The 20,964-nt window shown below is 65.6% G+C and overlaps 2 protein-coding genes across 6 annotated transcripts in view; both read right to left on the bottom strand.

The window, feature by feature from the left end:
- Positions 1 to 2,023: 2,023 nt before the first annotated feature.
- Positions 2,024 to 5,184, bottom strand: AJM1 (apical junction component 1 homolog). The gene has a single exon (XM_064290720.1). It carries the CDS (start codon positions 4,970 to 4,972, stop codon positions 2,024 to 2,026), a length of 2,949 nt encoding a protein of 982 aa, XP_064146790.1. The 5' UTR covers positions 4,973 to 5,184.
- A 3,457-nt stretch (positions 5,185 to 8,641) lies between these two features.
- The window catches only part of RABL6 (RAB, member RAS oncogene family like 6), a 32,075-nt gene continuing 19,752 nt past the window's right edge, over positions 8,642 to 20,964 (bottom strand). For 3 of the 5 annotated variants that reach the window (XM_010602235.3, XM_003423051.4, XM_023542181.2), the window contains 11 exons: positions 20,341 to 20,432; positions 17,507 to 17,647; positions 17,003 to 17,108; positions 15,511 to 15,614; positions 13,503 to 13,831; positions 13,095 to 13,239; positions 11,699 to 11,914; positions 11,206 to 11,494; positions 10,531 to 10,702; positions 9,583 to 9,638; positions 8,642 to 9,466 (listed from right to left, as the gene is read on the bottom strand). In XM_010602235.3, the coding sequence (XP_010600537.2) occupies positions 9,275 to 9,466; positions 9,583 to 9,638; positions 10,531 to 10,702; positions 11,206 to 11,494; positions 11,699 to 11,914; positions 13,095 to 13,239; positions 13,503 to 13,831; positions 15,511 to 15,614; positions 17,003 to 17,108; positions 17,507 to 17,647; positions 20,341 to 20,432 (1,842 nt within the window). In that variant the 3' untranslated portion in view covers positions 8,642 to 9,274. Of the gene's footprint in view, positions 9,467 to 9,582; positions 9,639 to 10,530; positions 10,703 to 11,205; positions 11,495 to 11,698; positions 11,915 to 13,094; positions 13,240 to 13,502; positions 13,832 to 15,510; positions 15,615 to 17,002; positions 17,109 to 17,506; positions 17,648 to 20,340; positions 20,499 to 20,964 lie in introns of all 5 variants that reach the window. The other 2 variants (XM_064290721.1, XM_023542183.2) reach the window with 2 other exon arrangements.

Genomic DNA, 20,964 nt, shown 5'->3' on the forward strand with positions numbered 1-20,964 from the left:
CGAGACAAGCGGGGCGCCGTGGCCGGTGGAAATGAGCTTGCGATGCAAACGCGCAGGGGCCGGGGTGGGCGCCCAGGCGCGTCAGGGGCGGAGGAACGGGGGAGATGGGTACGGTCGGGGGCGGGCGGACTTCAGGGGCTGGGGGCGTTCACGATTTATCTCTTTCCATGCCCTCCTCCCTGGGCCTGATGGAAGGTTGGGGGCTCCAGGAGGGTCCCGCAGGGGCCGCGCACAGTGTCCTCTTGTAGCGCCTGGCCTCACACCTTTCCTGGCCTGGAGTCCAACCCTCTCCCAATCACTCCGGCCCACCGTGAAGCCCCGGGCCCGTGAGCTCCCCAGGGCGGGGCCCTGAAGTCAGACTCGGGTCTCCAGCCCTAGCACGGGGCACGGCCAGAGCAAGTGCTGGGCAACGTCTGTGCAATCGGAGAACCTGACGGGATAGGTCATCTCACCTCCAGTGGATCTCACATCGGCCAACTAGCTCGTTCCCGCGCCTGCTCCCACAGAAAGCGTCTCCTCTTTTGTCCTCCATGCTTGTGGCCAGGGGCCCCCATCCCGTCACATTCCAGCCCGTCCATCCTTTTTTCCCACATGTTTCTGCCTCCAGCGGGGCTAGGCTCAGCGCTGTCATTGTCCCCTGCCCCACCCTGGTACCTGCACCCCGACCCCCGCCCAGCCATGCCTCAGCGCGGCAGCGCCCCCACCCTCACCCTCACCCTTTGCTTCCCCCGCCTGGGCCCCTGCCCTCTGGCTGGGCGTCTTGAGCCCTGGCCCGAAGATCTCCGAATCTGTCCCTGCCGCTTCCCCCGCGCGCCCTGCAGACCCAGGCCAAGGCGGAAGTAAGGCCAGAGGTGAGGGGACAGCAGGGGAAGAGGACTGTCCATGTGAGGGCCCAGACTTGGTCTCTGCCCTCCCGGTCAGGACTGGGACCAGCGGACAGCACCGTGTGCCTCGCAGGGCCTCGCCAGGACACCGCGAGTGTTCTCCGGTGAAAGAGGTCTACCAGCAGGACACACCCCAGACCAAAGCGGGCGAGCCCGCGGGCCCCGGGCTCCGGGCCGACAACGGGCCCGCGTGGAGCCGAGACCAAGTCTTCCTCCGGGTACCTGGGCCTCGGCCTGCTCCGAGCTGCGGCTGCGGGCCGGTGGTCGACTTTAAAGCGGTAAGGCTGGGCTTTGGTCAACACCCGGCTGCTGGAGGAGCGGGAGCCCTGCGGACCAGCGGGGCCGGCTCGGCGTGCGGAGGTCTGTGCAGGAGGGCCGCCTCTCGGCCTGAAGGCAGGGCCCGGTCGGTCCTCGGGCCACCCCACCTGCCAGCGGGGAGCGCCCAGCAGCTGAGGACTGGCCTCGGCCCTACCCGGGCGGAGGTGGCTATAGAGAGCCGGGTGCGGAGGAGGGGTCTGATAGGGAGGTCGTTGGGGGTGTCGGAGTGAAGAGGTGGGGTCTGCGGGACACAAGGTGGGGTGCTGGCGGGTGGGGAAAGAGCAGAGGCAGGACTTGGGAGACGGGGCGGGGCTCGAAGCAGCACCTGGGGAAACTGGGCCGAGACTGGAGGAAGTCGAAGCGGGGCGTGGGCGTGAGCTCAGGGCGGGGCCTGAGTGGGCTGGGTGGAGCCTGAGCGAGGGGCGGAGCCTGAGCGGGCTGGGCGGGGCTCGGGGAGGAGCCCAAGCAGGCTGGGCGGGGCGCAGGGCCGGACCCGAGCGAGGGGGCGGGGCCTGAGCGGGCTGGGCGGGGCTCAGGGTGGGGCCTGAGTGGGCTGGACGGAGCCTGAGCGAGGGGCGGGGCCTGAGCGGGCTGGGCGGGGCTCAGGGTGGGGGCCTGAGTGGGCTGGATGGGGCCTGAGCGGACTGGGCGGAGCCTGAGCGAGGGGCGGGGCCTGAGCGGGCTGGGCGGGGCTCAGGGTGGGGGCCTGAGTGGGCTGGATGGGGCCTGAGCGGACTGGGCGGAGCCTGAGCGAGGGGCGGGGCCTGAGCGGGCGGGGCGGGGCTCGGGGCGGGGCCTGGGCGGCCCGCGCGCCCGGAGCCTCACATGAGGTCGTCCAGCAGGTTGGCGCTGGTCACCCAGTCGAGCGCGCGCGGCTCGGAGGCGGCCATGATCATACACATAAAGGGGCGGCCAGTGCGTCGGTCTGTGGGGTAGATGGTGGTGGGCGTGAAGCGCCGGTTGGCCTCGACGAACTCGCAGAGCTGCTCGTAGACGCGTGGGAACTCGTGGCGCAGGAAGACGCCGCGCAGGCGCAGCTCGCGCTGGATGTGGATGAAGGCCACCTCCCGTGCGCGGCGGCCGGCCTCGCCTTCCTGGTCCAGGCCCGCCGTGCCAGGCGGCGGCGTCAGAATCAGGGTCTCCATGTCGGGCTCGCGGCCCCGCAGCGGCGGCGGGCGCGCGGGGCTGCCGGCTGCCAGAGCCACCTTGGCGAACTTGCGCACCGTGGGGCCGGCGCTGCGGGGCGCGGGCGTCGACCGGGCGGGGGTCCCGGGGGGCGCGGCGCTGGGGCCCACGGCCACGGACACGCTGAGCAGGAAGCACTCGGCCGGCTCGTAGAGGCGCCCGGCGGCCGCCAGCTCGCGCGCGTAGCTGCCCAGGGGCGCCGCGTGCGTGGCCAGCTCGCGCAGAGACAAGTAGGTGGGCGACAGCAGCAGCCCCTCGAGGCCGAAGCGCAGGAAGTTGTCGGCGGAGCCGGGGCTCGGGAAACCTAGGAAGAGCACGCCGCGGCCGCGCGATAGGAAGCCGACGCGCGCGATGCGCGAAAAGGCGCGGTGCACCGGGCGGCTGTCGCGGCAGAACTGCAGCACGTGGCGGCACACGCTGCCCACGCGGCCGTACACGCAGCGCGCCTTGTGCGCGTCCCAATCCTCGCGGCGGCACAGGCGCGAGCAGTAGTAGGTGTAGCAGCTGTGGCACGACTTGAAGTAGAGGCAGGCGTTGAACATGGTCTCGGTGCGCCGGCAGCGCGCGTTCGAGCAGGTCATCAGGTCGTCCTCGTCGGCGCTGGGTTCCGGCGACGCGTCGGCCGCCTCCCCCGAGCCCGCCGGCTCCTCGGCGCTGCCGGCGGAGGCAGGCGGCGAGCGCGGCGGCGCAGGCGTGGGGGCCCCGGGTCCCGCGGGCCGCAGATCCAGCAAGCGGCGCACCTGGCGGCCCGGACTGTCGACCGCGCGCTCGCCGGCCGGGCCCGCTGGGGGCCTCGAGTCGATGACTAGGTCTGTAATGAGCTCGTCCAGCTGCTCCAGACTGCGCTGGCGACCCGAGGCAGAGCAGTCGGCGGCCGCTGGCGGTGGCGGCCTCTGGCGGCCCGCAGACACTTCCCAGGCCCTGGCAGATGGGCGCTCCGCGAGGCGCAGGTCGTTGTCGGTGATGGTGATCTCTGGCGTGACGTACCAGGCGCGGCCCAGGCCTTCGCCGGCGCGACCTTTCTCCGACAACGACGTCTCGGACAGTGATAGCGCTGCGTAACGCCGGGGCGAGGTGGACAGGTTCACAACGACCGGCGGGCGCCGGGCTTCGAGGGATGCGCCTCGTGGCTCGCGCGCCTCGCGCCCCAGCAGGTTCTCATAGCTGCGGCCCCGACCCAGGGGGTCCTCCCGGTGCGGCCCAGGAGCCAGAATGTTGTCCCAGGAGCGTGAGTAGTGGCGGCTGTCTGTGGCCAGCCGCGGTGGGCTGGTGCCCGTGCCGCCATGCCACGAGGCGAGCAGCGGCCCGGGGTCAGGGGGTGGCGCGACTTGCAGGGTGCTGTAAGGCCGTGGACCCCAGTTGCCCCAGGCTGGGCTACCGCGCGGGTGAGGGTAAGTCCGAGCCAGGGCGTCGCGTTCACGGTGGCGTCCCCAGTCCTCGGTGTAGAAGGGACGCACGGCGGGGTGGGCCCGGAGCTCCTCGGGGACATATCGGGGGCCGCAGGTTGGGCCGTAGGTTCGGGTCGCCTCGCCATAGTAGGAGCGGGAGGGTGGCTCCTGGATCGGGAAGGTCCGGACTTCTCCTGCATAGTATCCGCCCCCGTGCCGAGGGCTGGGCCCAAGGGGCTCCTCAGTCGCATAGGGCCTGGGGCAGTAGCCGTCAAAGGGAGGTCCTGGGCTGACCGTAAAGCCGGGAGGGTAGCCCTCTGGCTCTTCGGTGTAGAAGAATTGCGTGGGGCCTGGTGGGGTGGCGAAGGGCAGGCTGCGGCGCTCGGCATAGTCCCGGGGCCCAGGCAGGGGCCCGTCGCAGTACAACGCCCGAGGGTCCGCACAGTAGGAGTCGCTGGGAGTGGGCGTGCGGGACAGCGCCACGTTCCGAGGCCCTGGCACCGTGAGGCCATGCAGCTGCGGGGCTCCGCGGACCCAAGGTGCAGCGTCTGAGGGCCCGGAGGACCGCGGACCCCGGGCGGTGTGCTGCAGCACTGCGTCGTCCGGCTTGATGTCCAGGCGGCAGCGGACGTGCGGGGCGGGCCCCGGGGGCTGCTCCGCCGGCGGGCAGCGGCCGGCCGCAGCGCATAGGGGCGCGATGCGGCCGGGACCGCCTCGTTGCGGCTGCAGCTTGATTGGGTGCAGTTCGTTGGCAAGCGCGCGCAGCGCAGGGTACGCGGGTTCCCGGCGCGGCGACACCTCGATGCGTGCGGCTCGCTGGGACTCCCGGCCTCGGCGCGGCAGCACCGGGGGTGAAGCGGGTACGGCGGGCGCTAGGCCCGGGGTCGCGCGTGGCGCGCTCTTGGAGCGGGCGCGGCGCCGAGTTTCCCCCTCGCGGGGCCGGGGCCGCGGTGCGGCAGGCTCCGGGGGCGGCTGCTCCGGGCGCCCACGCCCTCCGTGGCCCTCCATGGCCGGCCCGTCCAGCGCCTCCAGGAAGTCGAAGCTGCGACAGTGGCGCTTGTTGAAAGGCGTGGGCGCAGCAGGCCGAGCCATGGAGCGCTCACATGTCGGGCGCCGTGACGCCGGGTCCGGGGCCGCTACCTTGATATCCTGGTACACGGTTGACACCAGCAGGTCCGGTGGGTCCGTGCGGGTCATCTTAAAAGCAGTCCCCAGGCCGGCGGTTCCAGTTCACTTGGCCTGGCGGGGCTTTCCCCCTGCGGAGAGGAGGCGGGTCAGGGACCCCTCGTCGCCTGCCCGCCACCCCCGCGCTAGCCCGGCTTACCTGGGGCACAGTGGGCACAGCAGCCCTGGCAGTGGGCCCTGGCCGCCTGCTCCATGCCGGCGTCAGAGGCACCTGCGGGAGGAACCCACCGGTCCAGCCACCCAAGCCCTGCCGCTCCCTCCAGACCACCCCACTCCCAGCCCCTGCTGCTGGGCCCGGGAGGGCCAGCCAGGCAGGCGATGCCATTGCTCTGGCTCCCTGCTCTTGTCCCCGTCCCCCCCACCCTGCCCCAAGTTCCTGGGCTCTGCCCCTGCCTGCAGGTTCGGGTGGGCGCCCATCCCCATGCCAGGCCCTGCCAGCTGGTGGGAGAGTGCAGGCTGGTCCGAGAGCCACAGCCCCCGGTGCCCACAGGCGACATAATCCGGCACTTTTTTCCAGGACTTACAAACTCCAGCTTTGGATGACAGCATCCCCTCCCAGCGCCCCCTGCAGAGCGACCCCTCCGATACTGCACAGGCCGGACGTGGTCCAGGCCTTAATTAACCGCAGACGCTTCTCACCCCACCTCTTGCTGGGCTGCGCACAGACCCTCCCCAGGAGTGCAAGGGGGCTGCACTCCGCGGCCCCACCATCGGAAGCCCGAGTCCTTCCTGCACCCGGAGACGGCCACCACACCTCCGTCCCTGTAGGCTGGCCCGCGCCAGGAAAATGCCCCAGGAGGATACACGGAATTAAAGCCCTATGTCCTTTGCAGAAACCTTGGATCCCAGCGATCTTGGGGTGGTTGAAACCCACCAAGATGGTTGGAATGGTAAGACAAGGCCAGTACAGCGACCCCCACAGTTTTGCATAAACGCACGGACACCCCACAGCGCGCGCCCACTGCCTGGCATCATGAAACGGGCCCGGGTGCAGAACCACGTAGGGGGACGTGTGAGCTGAGTTCAGGCCACCGCGCGCCCGGCCCGCGGTCGCCAGCCAGGGAGCCAGGAGGGATAGGGGGAGGCTGGGCGAGCCCCCTCCTCCACGCTCCGCAGCGAGGGCCCGCCCCCAGCGGCGCAGGAAGGCTCCATGGAAACCGCGTTTCCGTTGCCCCCCACGCTGCAGGCTGGGCCGGCTCCCCTCGCCATCAGGCTACACTTAGACGCGGCCGCGGTCCCTCTGGGGTCTCTGGGGGCTAGATTGGAAGGGGGCTCCACACAGCGCCTGCGCGCCGGGCTGGGCGGGGTGCTCAGGCGGTCACACGCGACCCTAGCAGCCGGCTCGCATTAGGGAGGGGTCCCGGTGGCCTCGCAGCATGCTGGGGGTAAGGAGCGAAGGGAGGGGAAACAGAGGCCGCCCCTCACCTGGCAGGGCCTCAGGTGGACGCAGCGACTCGGGTCTCATTGGGTCAGCCCTCTGGGCCCCCGATGTGTAAAGGCTTTCTGTAGGGATGGCCTCAGGGTCTTGGCCACCAGGTCACAGTCCCTGTCCCCGCCCCAGCCTAGTGCCCCAGGTTCGCAGGACCATCCCCCTTTTCCCTCCCCCTCCATCCTATGCTCAGAGCCGGGCCAGAATCAGGGCCGGTGACTGTCCGAGGCTCCGCCCCAGCGAAGTGGCAGCGCGGTCCTTGCCGGCCGAGACTGCCGGCAGCTGGACGCGGTGACAGCCCCTCCCCGGGGGTGGGCTCGGCCCCCTTCGAGATCCCAGGCTTTCCCGAACCGCTGCGCTCGGCCGGCCCGCTCCACCGCGCGACCCTGCCCCAGGCCTCGCCCGAGCGGCCCGGGGGGGGGGACCCGGCCGATGTCGCCGGGGGCGGGGACTCCCCCACCTTGCGGACGGCAGGGGACGGTGGCGGCCAGCGACTGCGGCGCTCCCGCGGTGCGGCCCCCGCCCCCTACCTGGCGCTGCTCCGCCGCCCGAGCCCCGGTGGGCTGCGCAGCCCCGGCGCCGGCACTGCCGCGTCCCCGGCGCCGGCGGAAGATTCCAGGCAGGGGCCCCGATCACCGGCCGCCGGCTCACTGCTGCCCCCGGTGGCGGCCGAGGGGGCGGCACTTAAAGGGGCCGCGCCCCAGGTGGGGCCGCTCGGGGCTGGGCCGGCGCGGGCGGAGAGCCCCAAGTCCCACCGGGTCCCCAGGGCGCACGCCTAACTTGGGGACCGCGCCGGTCCTACTAGGCCCCACCTCAGGGTCACCTCCGAGCGCGGCAGCTGACCGAGCGGGACCTCGGAGCAGGCCCTGGAGCAGCCCAAGGCCTGGGTAGGCTGCCGAGACGGCGTGGGCTCCGGAATTGGCCTCTCAGCTTGGGCCCGCGTAGAGCAGATGGGCAGCTCCCTGCCCGCCCATCCGCTCCCCTGGACCCATCCGCCGCGGGGCTGAGGTGCCAACATCTCAGCAGGCACTCTGGGGCCAGATGGCCACAAAGCCCTTGGCCCAAACCTGGGGCCAGGGCAGGGCCCTGCACCCAGCTGAGGGCTGTCACTACCCACCCTGGGCAGGTCTGCATCAGGCCCTTTTGTCAACTCTAGGGTGACATTCTGCTGCAGCCCTGCCAGCCCCGCTCCGTGAGTCGCTAAATCTCAGGACGTTCTAGCTTGGCAGAGGGGCAGCCCTGGTGCTCTTGGCTCTGGAGGGGGGCAGCCACTCTCCGGGACAAGGTGGGGGTGGTGGTTTGCCATGGGTCCTGGCAGGGTCACCTCCTCCAGACCCCAGTCCCCACATCAGTGAGCAGGCAGCCCTGACGTCACAGGCTGGGGCAGGTTTGGAAGGAAAACTCCACGGAGCTCTTAGCACGGTTCAGCCCACTGTGTGTGCTCAGTACATGCCTCCTGTCCCCAGAAAGAGAAAGGGGGGAGAAGGGGGCCTGGCAGTACCCGCTCTGCTTGGCCCCCGCTCTGGTTTGGGGCAGAGCACCTGCTCCTCAGCCTCTGGAGGAGGGACGGGCACCAGCATCAGGAGCTGTTCCCAAGGCAACAGTGGAGGCAGTGGGAGGCGCTGGGAGCTGCCAGCAGCTGGAGGGGCAGGGGCTGCAGGGGAGTACCCAAGAGCGAAGGGAGGGGTGGCCTGGGTGGGGCACACACCTGCCCACAGGGCTGGGCCTATGGTTGTCCAGGGGAGCAGCTGCCCAGTCCCTGCCTAGGGGCCAGGGCATGCCCCAGGCCCGTGGCCACGTCGCTCAGTATGACAGTGTATATATGGTGTGTGGGGCTAGGCCTGGCTACTGGCTGAGCTGGTGGGGTCTCAGCCCTGGTCCCTGGACCACCCCCAACCCATCCACAGTGTAGCAGGCAGCAGGGTCCCCACCTGGGGTGAAGGGTGGGCAGCCTTGCCTGTGCACAGGCCCCCTTGCCAAAGTCAAGGGACCAGGAGGTGGGACTGATGGGGCAGGTGTCCTCCAGGTGGCGGGGGGTGGGGGGCAGTACTGGGCTGTTTCCTACACCAAGAGCCACAGCCCTGCCTGGCCCACAGGTATGGCACTCAGGACTTCCCTGCCAACCCAAAGCAACGGGGGGCCAAAGGATGGCATCCTCAGGGAGGGGGAGAGCAAGCCGAGGAACTGGGCGTGTCCCAGGCCTCCTGGGCTGCAGGTGCCCAAAAGGCAGGGAGAGAAAACAGGACTCGGCATAAAACAGGAGAGCTTTATAGTCCGAATGGAGATGAGATAACTGGGAATCACCCAGCTCCAGCCCATGGCACCCACCTGGGTACAGAAGCAGCTGTGGCCACAGGTGGCATAACAGAAACACTCTGGGGAAAGTCATGTCCCAGGAGGCACTGCCCCTGCTGCTGTTCCCCTGCAGCTTCACCTGGTGGGCTGGGGGCTGCTCCGAGGGACCAGTGAGTCCTCCCTGGAGCCCAGCCACCCAGGGCTGACTGTCTGTCGTGGGGAGCCACACGTGCTAGAAGTGGTGCCATCTGCATGTAGTGGCTGCAAGTGGGCGGTGGGCGTGTGCCCAGGGCAAGCAGGAGGGGGAGCTGGGGTGACGGCAACCGAGGAGCCCAAGCGGAGTGCCCCCTGTAAACAGACCCTGCAGCTCCCTCGCAGGCCTCAGTCACATCCCTGAGAAACACTGCCCCACCCCACCTTGGGCACCAGCCTCTCCTGGCTGACTGCCGCCTGGGCCTGCTGCACACGGGGCTCGGCTGGGCCCCTCCAATGAGGAAGCTGGGCTGTGGGAGGGGCGGTGCAGGCAGGCCTTCCTGTGCCAACTGTGCCGCCCGCTGCCCGCCACAGGGTCGCCACCACAGCGGCCAGACCTAGAGCTCCTCGTAGTCCCCGCCACCACGGTGCTGGCTACCAGGGGCCCCGCCCCCCAGGAAGGCTTCCAGCTCATCAGTGGCCTCCTTCTTGCTCCGAGGTGCCTTCTTTTTTTTTCTCTTCTCCTCCTTGCCCTCCTCCTTGTCCTTGCCCTTCTTGTGCTTGCTCTTCTTCGCAGCCTTTTCTTCCTCCTGGGCGAGAGGGGGGAAGGGAGTGCAGTCACTGGGGCTGTGGTGGGTGGGGGGAACAGGGAAGGACACCCACCCACCCTGGACATGGCCCACCCCAGGGCAGTGCAAAGCCCTACCTCCTTCTTCTTCTTCTTCTTCTTCTTCTCTCTGGAGGGAGGCTTGCCAACCTTATCTGCACAGATAACACAGGCTGCTATTCCCAGGGCATCCCTGTGTCCCCGCAAGGGGGCTGGGCCCTCGGTACAGGAGTGGGCAACCGGAGAGGGGACCCTGCCTCTGACTGACACCCCGCCCTATACACTCTTCCAGGACCACTGTCCCCTCAACACAGCCAGTCTCCACAGCCCCCACAAAGGACAAGGGCCCTGGGGCGCCTACCCAGGCAGCCACTGACCCCACCACCTTACAAGGGGCCCCTGCCGGCTGACCTCTGGCCATGGAACTGTGCCATGGACAAGCGACAGGGGCCTGGGTGCCCCCACAGTGACTACTGTGCACCACATCACTGGCTCCACCTGGGCTACACCACAGAGGAAGGCACTGTCCACCCCACTTCTGAGGTCACATGGCTTCGGGGGCTGGATGCGCATCTGTGCTGGCTGGCCCAGTCGGCCAGGAGCTACCGGCCTTTATGTGGAGGTGGCTACAGTGGGACTGGCAGGTCAGCACGTGACCCCCAGTGTCTCACAGGGATGCACAGCCAATGACCTGTTCATCTGGCCCTGCAGCCGCACGCCTGGACAATGTCAGCACGTACCCCTCGTCTTTCCCTTTGAAAGCTGGCAACTTGCTGGAACGGGCCTGGGACAGGCAGCCGGGGTTCAGGCGCGTACACGGGCAGGCAGGCCTTTTGGGCTCAGCCCTGGACCAGCCTGCAGGACAGCCTGACCAGACGTAGGCCTGCGGACACTGCAGCCTGGCCCCCTCTCTGTTCTCAAAGCTTCTGTGCACTGAGTGACAGGCACACGGCCCACGTAGGGGATGCGGACAAGGACTGGCAGGCCTAGGCAGGCCCGAACAGCCAGCCTTGACCCAAGGGTTGGTTCAAGCCTGGAAAGGCTCACCTTCATCGCTGCTGTCCCTGGGGCCTGGCTCCCTGAGGCCCAGTCCGAAGAGGTCGGTGTCATTCTTGGGTCTGAAGGAGGGTGTGGGCGGCTGGAGTGGTCGGGGTGGTTGTGCTGGGCCAACGTCCTCATCGGTCAGGTCGGAGAGGTCCTCACGGACTGGGAACTCATTCTGGGAGAGGAGGGACAGACAGGTCAGTGCTGGTCACAGCAAACCTCCGTGGAGCCAGGTGACCCTCAGGGCCTGAATGTGGTTGCCCGTCTGGCGTCACGGCCATCGGGTCTGCTTGGTTAGGGAGGGAGGGAGGCCGGCATGGGAGGCCAGCCTAGAGATTGCCCTCCCACCTCTCCTGTGTCCTGGAGTCCCTGCCCCCGAGCACACTCCTCTTGGGGCAGACAGGCGGGGGCTCTTGCAGGCTGGGACCCTCCTGCCTGCTCCGTGTGCTTGGGCGGTGGGCCTCAGGAGGGATGAGGTACCCTCTTCAGCTCTGGCGAGGGTCTGCCTGGTTCTGTGTCCCCCTGGGTCTGGGGGATGTGTCCTTTAGATCTACAGTGTTCAACGACAGAAAGACCACCACCCACGCATCCCTCACTCGCCCTCCAGGACGCTGTCCTGCCCGCAGTGCCTCCATCAGCAGGTGTTCCCAGCAGGCGACCTGGGGGGCGTCCCCTCACCATTCTCCGTGGTACGTCCGACTCCTCACTCTCGAAGTCAGGGTCGTCCATGACAAAGGACAGCATTTGGGCGGCAATGGGCCCCTCGGTGTCGCTCTCGGATGATGCTGCCTGCTCAGCCTTAGTCCCCTCGGGTCTGCGGAGGGGGCCCCCAGTGGCGGCTGTGGCCCTGGATGCCGGCATCTCAAGGGCATGCCTCTCGGACGTCAAGGGACTGTCCAGCACCTGAGGCTCCTGAGCTGGTGAGGGTGCCGCCTCGGCCTGGGGCTTCAGGGTCTTTTTGGAAGACCTTGGGAGACAGGAAGGGGTCAGGACCCTGAACCTCCCCATTGGAGGTTCTATGCACAGGACCTGCTTGGTGGCCCCCCAGTCTCAACACGGAGCCATCCCAGGTGCCCCCTTCCTGGTCACCCTCCCCTCCCAGGGGCACACAGGCCCCCATACTCCCCCCTCTATGGGCCATGCCCCCAGAGGCCCAGATCCCCCCACATACCTTTTCATCTCTGGCTCCAGGCATGGCTGGGGGCCCAGGACGGTGGCTTTGGGTGGACTTTCAGGACCCTCAGCCTCCTCTTCACTAGACAGAGTGATGTGCTTACTGGGGAGGGGGTCCATGGGCAGCAGGGGTCTGCTGGGTGGCCTGTCTTCCAAGTCCACGTCGTCCTGGAAACCTGCCACCATTGGGTTCCCACCTGGGGCCTCCCCATCACTGCAAAGGGTGGGGACGTGGTCAGAGATCACCAGATGGGGCAGGACCCTTGCCAGCTTTGGCCCAGTACTCCGTCCCTGGGCTCCGGTGCCTCCAGCCTTCCCGACATTGTTGTTCCAGTGGGGGTCAGATGGTGGGGGCTACTATGGGGCAGTCACAGGACCACTTGTGGAAGGGGCCTGCTGAGGCATCCCAGCCCAGAGGAGTTGCTGGCACTGAGGGTATGCCGGCCAGTGGGACCGGGCCAGGGTTGGATGAGGCAGCAGAAAGCCACCAGGATTTGTGCTGTATGGAGCGGGAGGGGGAATGCGTGTCTGAGCCACATTTCCTTCAGCTCTGAGCAGATGGTGGACCCAGCAGGTGCCCCTGCAGGCCAGAGGGGAAAGAATGTGGGGACCCTATGAGCAGGGACGGGGGTGAGAGGTCCAGCCTTGTGATGGGGTGCCGGGGGGGATCCTTGGCTCACTCATGTCATGTGTTTTTTGGGGGGGTTGTGTGGTGCACACGTGAGATGCTTAAAACCACTGGGTGGGGCAGACCCTGAGGTGGGGTATGACAGGCAGGCAGGGCGTGTACAACCCTGGGAGAGAGAGATTCACCCGGGGAGAGCCCCAGCGTGGGAGTAGGGTGGGGGTGGTACAACCCTGGGAGAGAGGGACTTACCCAGGGAGTGCCCCAGCATGGGAACAGGGTAGGGGGCAGAGCTGGCATCCCTTCCTGGCAGATGCCGGCCCCCACATCCACTCTGAGCTTTGTGACTGGAACCTCCCAGGAGACCCCAGGTGCAGCCCAGGCTCCCCTCCATGCCTGCCTGATGGTGCTGGCCGCGACAACACCCTCTAAGTGGACGTAGCAGGAGGATGGCCCTAAGGCCAGACGCTGTGACGCCCCTGCCCTTCCACAGACCCTCATCTTGTCCTTGTTCTCAGTCAACCCCATGAGCAGCAGGGCACCCGGGCGCCTGCGGCGGGCTTGCTCTAGGGATGGCAGCATCTCTAGAGGGCGGGGGCAGCCCAAGGGGACCGTGTTGACAGGCCCCTGCCTCGCCTGGACCAACAGCGCTGCCTGGTGCCCCTCAAGGACACTGGGGCACCCGTCTCCAGCAGTGGGTCTTCTCCCAGCACTCAGCTCCTGGTGGCACTGCCTGGCAGAGCATCTTCGTCCAGCTGCCTGCCCCTACCTGTCGCTGTCCTGTGGTGAGGCCTTGGCCTTCTCATCCTTTGGGGGGGCTGCATCCTCCAGGAAGCTACGGTCCAGACTGTCTTCAGGAACAAAGTCCTCCACATTTGGGACCTTTACTGGGGCCTCTGTGGATGGTGCAGGCTCTGTGGGGGGCAGACACAGCTCCCCATCACGCACTTGCCCTGCCCCCAAGCCCATACCTGGGGCTGTACCTGCCAAGATTGGGGCGGCAAGGAGGGGCCTGGCCCATGAGTCCACCCTACCCAGAAGGTGGGGGGCTTCCAGATACTTGGGGTCCACAGTGCAGGTAAGACCCAAGGCAGGAGCCAGGGCAAGAGGCCCCGTTGTCCCCCTGCAGACCCTGCACCCACCTGTCCTGGAGCTGCTGAGGGGGCCCAGGGCCTACCTGGAGGTGAGGGAGCTGGCTCGGCTGCAGATGAGGTCCCAAACAGCCGCGAGATGATGCTGCGCCTCTGGGGTGGGGCGGGGGCTGGAGTAGGGGGCAGCAGGGCCTCGGCCAGGGGTGCCGGGGCTGCCAGGGACAGTGGGGTGGGGCAGGTGGAAGGGATGGCGAGGGGTGGCGGGGCGGGCTGGGGTGTGCCGGGGCTGGAGCTCCCGGTGGATGTGGTGCCTGGAGGTACAACGGGCGACTGGGAGCCAGAGGCTGGGCTCTGCCCATTGGCCACCAAGGGGGATGCGTGGCCACGGCTGCGGGCATCCATCATTTCAAGGAAGCTGGGGGCAGAGGGCAGAGAGTGGGCAGGGAGCAGAGATCCCACTGCCCCTCCCCCGTGCCTCTTGGCTAATGCTCGAGACAGGGGTGACCCTCCAGCACATACAGCCTCCCAGGCCCTGCCCCAGAGCTGTGCAGTCTTGTCAGGTCACGGGCACGCCCACTGGAACCCCATGTATTTGAAGTGTTCTGTCCTGCATTTTGTAAAAGGGGCGGGAAAGACTATTTAGACCTGCAAAGCACCGGTGACAAGCTGCTGACAGGGTGGAACTGGGGCGCATCTGAGCTCAAGGCAGGGCCCTCTTATGAGGCTGCTCATGGTCCCTCTCCAGGCCTCAGCCCACCGCCCAGGCAGAGAAGCTCATGGTCAAACACCTTGGGCAGGCAGTGCAGGATAGCACCCCTCCTGGACAGTGTCCCCCTCCGTCTGGACAGTGCCTTCCCTGCCCTCCAAGGAACACTCCGGCACCTCCTGGTGGGAACAACTCCCGTGTTCCCAGGCCCAGGACGGAGCCCTGATAGAATAGAGCCCCAGTGTGATGGGGCTCCGATGTGACGGAGCCCCGATGCAATGGGTGGAGAGAAGCACCAGGTGTCATGCAGCACAGCAGCTTCCAATTCCCGGCAGGGCCACGAGACCACACCAAGCGGGGCTTCCAACAGGCCTGCCTCCAAACATGCACACCGCTGAGGCATTTAAAGATGAACTGACTGTCAGAAAAACACCATCCAAAAAGCCACTCTGCCTCCAGGGACCAGGAGCCTCCACTCCTGCCCTGTATGCTGGCCTGCCTCCTGGACACAGTGAGCTCCAAATCGGGCACCCTGAAACCCCATCTTAAGCGGGGGTCCATTTAAGGAACCTGAGCACCAAACCTGAGGAGGTGTCTGCACTGGGCCATCTGGCCAGCAGGTCCCACAGGCAACAGTGGGCTGCAGCGGAAGGCGAGCCAAGTCAGGGCACAATGCCGGCACAGCTGTGCCACGTTATTCCCTGCTCCATTATTCACCACACACATCCTAGGTGGCCATCGGGCAGTCATTGCACACACTGGTGAGGTCACCGTACAACCAAGCCCTGCGCAGCCACCAACTCCCAGCTGCCCCGTGAGCTCTGTGGGATCAGCTGTCTAGCGCAATAAAGATGACACAGACCCCCGGTGCCTGGTGCCATGCTGAGGGTCCCTAATATCCCCAGGGAGTCTGTTCCACTGTCCCCAGGGGACCAGAAGCCTCTGGAGGAGCCAAGTATCTGCTTCCCAAGGAAGGGCTGCTCTTTTTCACATTTTAATCTTGCCCTAGATGGCATCTGACCCTAAATATTTCATCGCTGCACATTAATAATAAAAGCCGCTCTATGGAACGAGAGGGCTGCCTTCTCTCTTCTCGAGGGGCCTGGGCTGGGCCACTGGGCAGAGCTCCCTGCACCTCACCCTGCCTCCCCAGCACGGACGCGCTCCCAGTGGAGACGGCACGTGACTCGAGCACCACCACCGCTCCCACTGGTGGATCCGCCCGACTTGTAGCCCTGTGTCTCCCCATTTGTGGACGTCTGTGCAGAGCCTGAGGGAGGCCTGATGGATGCCGGGGCAGGCAATATGCTGCGCCCCTGCTCGGCCATCTGGGGTCTGAGGCTGCAGGTCCCACCGGGCAGGAACAGCCCCACGGGCAGCCGACATACATCTCGTAGTTCTGGTCCTCGGTCTCCTGCTGCACCGACAGCTCCTCCAGCGTGGCGTCCACGTCCAGCTGGTTGGTCTCCAGCTGCCGCAGCAACGTCTCTCTCTGAGGAAGGGGAGGGAGCTGAGCACAAAGGCCCCGCACAGCCCACAGAAGCACAACGGTGGGGCACCACTCCTGGCAGCGCCTTGGCAGGCCGGCACACGGATCGTGGGGTTTCCTGCCAAAGCCCCGTCACCCAGGCGATCAGCACAACGCCACAGCCACTTGGAGGGGGCATCGGCAACATGATGCATCTCCCCAGAAGCTGCCATGGTTTGAGCCCATGGGCTTCCTGAGGGTTTCGAGTCCCCAGCACGTGTCTGAACAGGGAAAATCCTTTCCCTCCCCTATGTAAGGGGGCGCAGCCTCATGCCAAGGGGACCAGTGTCAGAACTCGGCGCTTGCGCACCCACGACAACAACCTGTCACTGCCAAATGTCCCGCTGCTTTCCTAAGGCCTGTGGGGGAGCTCACAGTGCAGCACTGGGTACCCACAGACCTGGCAGCCTCCTGGAGACACCCTGCTCCCCAGCTAGGCCTTGGACAGAGTGCATCCGCTCCGGGTCCTAAAGCCTGAATCTGACCCGGCATTTAGACCTGTGCCAACCACAGTAGCTGCCAGACCATTCAAGTTACAGAATATGGCAAGTCCAGTTTCTCAGGTGCACTGGCCAAGCACACCAGGGCCACCGTGGGGAGTGGTGCCACCCTAGATAGCATGGGCCTGCATGCTTTCTCCGTTGTAACAGCCCTACTGGACATGACGCTGACGGCCAGTGTAGGAGATAAGGGGTCAGGAGACACAGGCACTGGCACGGGGACTAGCCACAGGGACTGACCATGAGACACCAGCCATGGGGACCGACCACTGGCACTGACCACGAGATGACGCCTGCAGTGCAGTGACAAAACCCAGATGGGGTGGGGGAAGCGTCTGCAGAAGGGACATGCAGCATGTGCCTGTTACTCTCTGACAAAGCTCAGAGCCACCGCTGCAGTCAGGGACCCATTTCCCAGATCACAGTGTGGCTCTGCAGGCAGTGCTCTGTCAGCCATCTGTCTTTGGATCCCACTGGAACAAACCCAAACAGGGAAAACCTCAGGGGCCAGCAAAGCCTCCCCCCACCACCCGGAGAACCACCACAGGTTTGATGAAAGGTGTCCTCATTAGCTTTCCACCTAAAGCGTGTGGCCATATTAAAGGCATCCTGACTCCTTAAAGAAACACAAGGTGTTAACAGCTGAAATGAAAAAGGCCTGGGACTGATTCCTCACCACCAGGGGAAGGCAGAGGGCCGGGGGGGCGGGTGTCCTGTCAGTGCACCAGGATTGGCGCCCCCTGCACCAGCTCCCGCCCCAGATCCAAACTGGTGATGTCCCAGGCAAAATGCTACAACCGCTTCCTCAGGGTTAGGAAGGATGTGACCTCGGGCCGCCACCGCGGGGCCCACCTGCAGCTGCAGAAACGGGATGTTGAAGAACTTGTGAAGGTACTTCAGGCCAAAGCTGTTCTTCATGGAAGACTCGGCATAGCGGAAATAAGAGGCACCTGGGGGCCTGTCAGTAAGAACGAAGGTGTGAGAGAGACAGCAGGCAGAGAGCGGGAACCCAGTGACCTCCTCCCATGCCACCACGGGCCACACCAGCTGAGGCTGCCCACTGACCCAGTCTGGTGAAGGCAGACAGCTCTGGGCAGACAGCAAGGGCCAGCGCACCAGCCGTGGGGCCAAGTGTGGTGGTGAGAGAGAGGCGGAGGCGACAGGCCCTGTGCCCACAGGGGCTGATGGCCTGTGGGCTGCAAAGACCCTTGCCCATGGAGGATCCTGAGCACAGCACCCCGCTGCCTCACCGAGGCCCTAATGAACCTGAGGGCTGCCAATTCCACAAAGTGGGAGAACACTGAGGGGCCCCACCTCACACACCACAGGGACCCGTGTCCCAGCAGCTGCACCCACCTGTCCAGGTGGTCAATGAGGTCACGCACATCGTCAGGCAGGATGACCCGGTGCTCGCCCATGTCACGGTAGTTGCCCAGCACGCACACAGGGACGTGGGTCGGCACTTTGGGCAGCTCACGCAGGATGTAGTTGAAGGTCCTGTGGGGACAGGGCAGTGAGGCTGCAGCACATCCACCTGAGCCACAAAGCAGAAACAAGAGTGGAGCACCTGCCCGAAGGGGCTAAGGCCACAGCCCTCTCCTTGCAGATCAGGGGCCTCCCTGCTGCCCTAGGGTTTCACACCCCGCCTGTGTCCATGCCACAAAGACGGCTGCCCACGGCCATGAGCTCGTCAAGACCAGTCTCGGGATTCATGCCCTCTTTGTGATGCACGTCCTGAAGTGCACGGCTGGACTCACGCCCCACTGCGGATGCTCATGCGCTGCTGAGGCTGAGGGATGGCACGGGCCTCTGGTCACCGGGCTCAGAGCACATGCGGCAGCTCGCTGGGACCTGCGGGCATGGCACTGCAGGCGTTAGGTTTTGCAGGGTGCCCTGGACCAGCTTCCAAATGGCATGTAAACAGCAAATGATGGCCCCAGTGTGACACCTTGCTTCTGAGGCCGGTAGGTGAGTGTGGCTTTGCTCTGACTCACACCCAGCAAGTAAGCTGATCGTTAGCCCAGGCCAGCACATCTCCAGCCCTCCAGGAGCCCTGCCCTCAAGGAGAGGGTCTGATTGGCTCCTGGCCTGTGGCCTCCGATGCCCCGAACAGGACTCAGGACTCCAACACGGCCCATGTGATATGCAGTCTGGCCATGTGTTCTCATCCGGATTCACGCAGCTGCCCTGGAAGCCTACAGGGCTGCCAGGCCCTGCCAGAGGTCTGACCAGCCGGCTCCCTGGCCCTATGGGCTCCACACACTGAGCACGCTTCTGCTCCTGCCTGGACCTGCCAGCTGTGCCCACCGCTCACACTGCGGCCAGGATGATGGCCATGCACTCTGTCTGGCCACATTTCTTACTCATTTAAGTGCTCCTGGGACCCGCCTCCCCCCCTGCTGGCATGCACCACTGGCTCGCTCTACTCCAAACTGCTCTCCTCCCTCGGTGCAAAACGGGGACACAGACACAACACAAACAGCCCACCCCAGAGCTGAATGGCCGTTAAGTGCCTAGACTATGGTAGCCGGAGGCGGAAGTCTGGAAGACCCCTGGTTACACAGGTCACAGTGGCCACAGGAAAAGTGCTGAGCTCCCTCTTTTGCACCTGAGAAGGGGGTGCTGCTGCTTTTCCGACACCTACGTCTCGTGCGCTGACACCCCCACCCTGCATGGTGGACTGCTGCATCATCAATGGTCCACCTCTGATGCGCCGTCCCAGACCACCAGAGGCCTCTCACATGAGGGCCAGTGGGGCCACAGGACATAGCTCACAGTGACTTAGGGCACAGTGCCGCGGCTGAGGTAGGTGTTACCTGAGAGCTGCTGGGCTGGGGCTGGTGGCGGCCTGTACGCTGGCCCCGGCTGCGGCTGCAGCAGATCAGGGTCTAGGCCTGCAGTCCCTACGTGTAGTGTGCTGCAGCCAGTGTCTACGCCACAGTACAGTAACTGTGGTGGGTGTTCCCACGTGGCAGCAGTGTGCCCACAGGTGCAACGCAGGAAGACCTCTAGTTTGCGGAAACACTGCGTTTTCCGTGTGTGTGTAACACGCAAAAGACAATCTGGGAGGGGTCACCAAGATGCTCCAGGGACCGCTTCTGGGGAACACGGCTGCACTTTCCTCATTTCCTACACTGGGTACGGATGACATACGCAACAGTAAATACAAAAAACCAACAAAGAACAGTAGGGCAGACACCCCACCTGCCATCTCTCAAACAAGCCACCTGCGGTTCCCAGTTCCATGTCTCTAAGAGGTCTATCCTCAGGGCTGTGCGGTGTCAGGACTTTGGAGGGCCCCACGTGCCCTGCCTAGGACAGCAGGCCCCAGCCAGCACTGTGTGTGGGCATGGAGCAGGGACTTTGGAAGGCCCCACATGCCCTGCCTGGGACAGCGGCCCAGCCTACACTGTGTGTGGGCGTGGAGCAGGGACTTTGGAGGGCCCCACGTGCCCTGCCCAGGACAGCAGCCCAGCCTGCACTGTATGTGTAGGTGTGCAGCAGGGACTTTGGAGGGCCCCACGTGCTCTGCCCGGGACAGCGGCCCTGCCTGCACTGTGGTGTGGGCGTGGAGCAGGCAAGCGCACGGCTCAGGCTGAGCACCTGTTTCCCCTTGGATCTGGATCCAGACGTGCCAGGCAAGGTGCCCACGTGACCACCCCCATGACAACTCTGGGCGCTGGTCTCTAGCGGGGAACAAGTCACAAGTGTTGTCACAGCTCATTCCTGGGGACTGAAGTGTGTCCCGTGACTCCACAGGGAGAAGATTCTGGAGCTCATGCCTGGTGTCCCAGATCCTGCCTCAACACACCTCCTCCCCCTTTGAGACTAGGCTCTGGGTCCTTTCCTGGGATCATCAGACCTGGGAGTCCTCCTACTCAACCACTGAACCTAGGGGTGGTTTTGGGGACCCCCAACACAAGTAGCTGCCCGATTCAGCCACATTTTACAGGCCTGGTGGTGTTGCCTGGGCTTATCACCTGCCCAGCCGGCCCATTTGCAAAAGTGAGCTTGTGTCCACCGATGCTGTGCCCAGCCACACTCCCTCTATCTGCCTGCCCACAGTGGCCTGCAGGAAGGTCACATGGGCCATCACCTGAACAGAGAGCACGGCCCCTCATGTTACAAGGTGCAAGGAGCCCGTGTGGCCCCTGCTGCCCCCTTACCACTACTTGGTGATGTCCCCTTACCACTGCTTGGTGATGTCAAACATCATGACCACTCCGTTGCAGTTCTTGTACACATCCAGGAACTCAGCATCCAGGGCCATCTCGGACTCTGCCTAGGAACAGGTGGAGACACACAGAACGACTGGGTCCCACAACCACCTTAGAAGGCTCAACACAGCCTGAAAGAAACAGAGCCGATTCCATTTGGGAAAGAAATGGGCCAAGCAGACAACACTGCCAGAGGAACCCGAACTCAGGGACTTCCCTCTGAAGGGCCGGGCAGCTGTGTGGGGTAGGCCGCGGGACCGGACAGCGGCGTGGGGTAGGCCGCGGGACCGGGCAGCTGCGTGGGGTAGGCCGCGGGACCGGGCAGCTGCGTGGGGTAGGCCGCGGGACCGGGCAGCTGCGTGGGGTAGGCTGTGGGACCGGGCAGCGGTGTGGTGTAGGCTGTGGGACCGGGCAGCGGTGTGGGGTAGGCTGTGGGACTGGGCAGCGGTGCGTGGCCAGCTCCCACAGCCCTTCAGTGGTCCGCAGCTCCAGGTCTGCCCCACTGACCAACACAGGGATACTCAAAGCCACCACTCAGAGAAACAGGGAGCAGGAGCAGGCATTGCTCCACAGTGGGACTTGTGTGCTGGACTCGGG

The sequence above is a fragment of the Loxodonta africana genome, chromosome 9 (assembly GCF_030014295.1).
Source record: "Loxodonta africana isolate mLoxAfr1 chromosome 9, mLoxAfr1.hap2, whole genome shotgun sequence".
Classification (NCBI taxonomy): domain Eukaryota; kingdom Metazoa; phylum Chordata; class Mammalia; order Proboscidea; family Elephantidae; genus Loxodonta; species Loxodonta africana.

Bases quoted from the DNA above. Each gene is read 5' to 3' on its own strand.
- AJM1 (XM_064290720.1), bottom strand. From the start codon at position 4,972: ATGACCCGCACGGACCCACCGGACCTGCTGGTGTCAACCGTGTACCAG.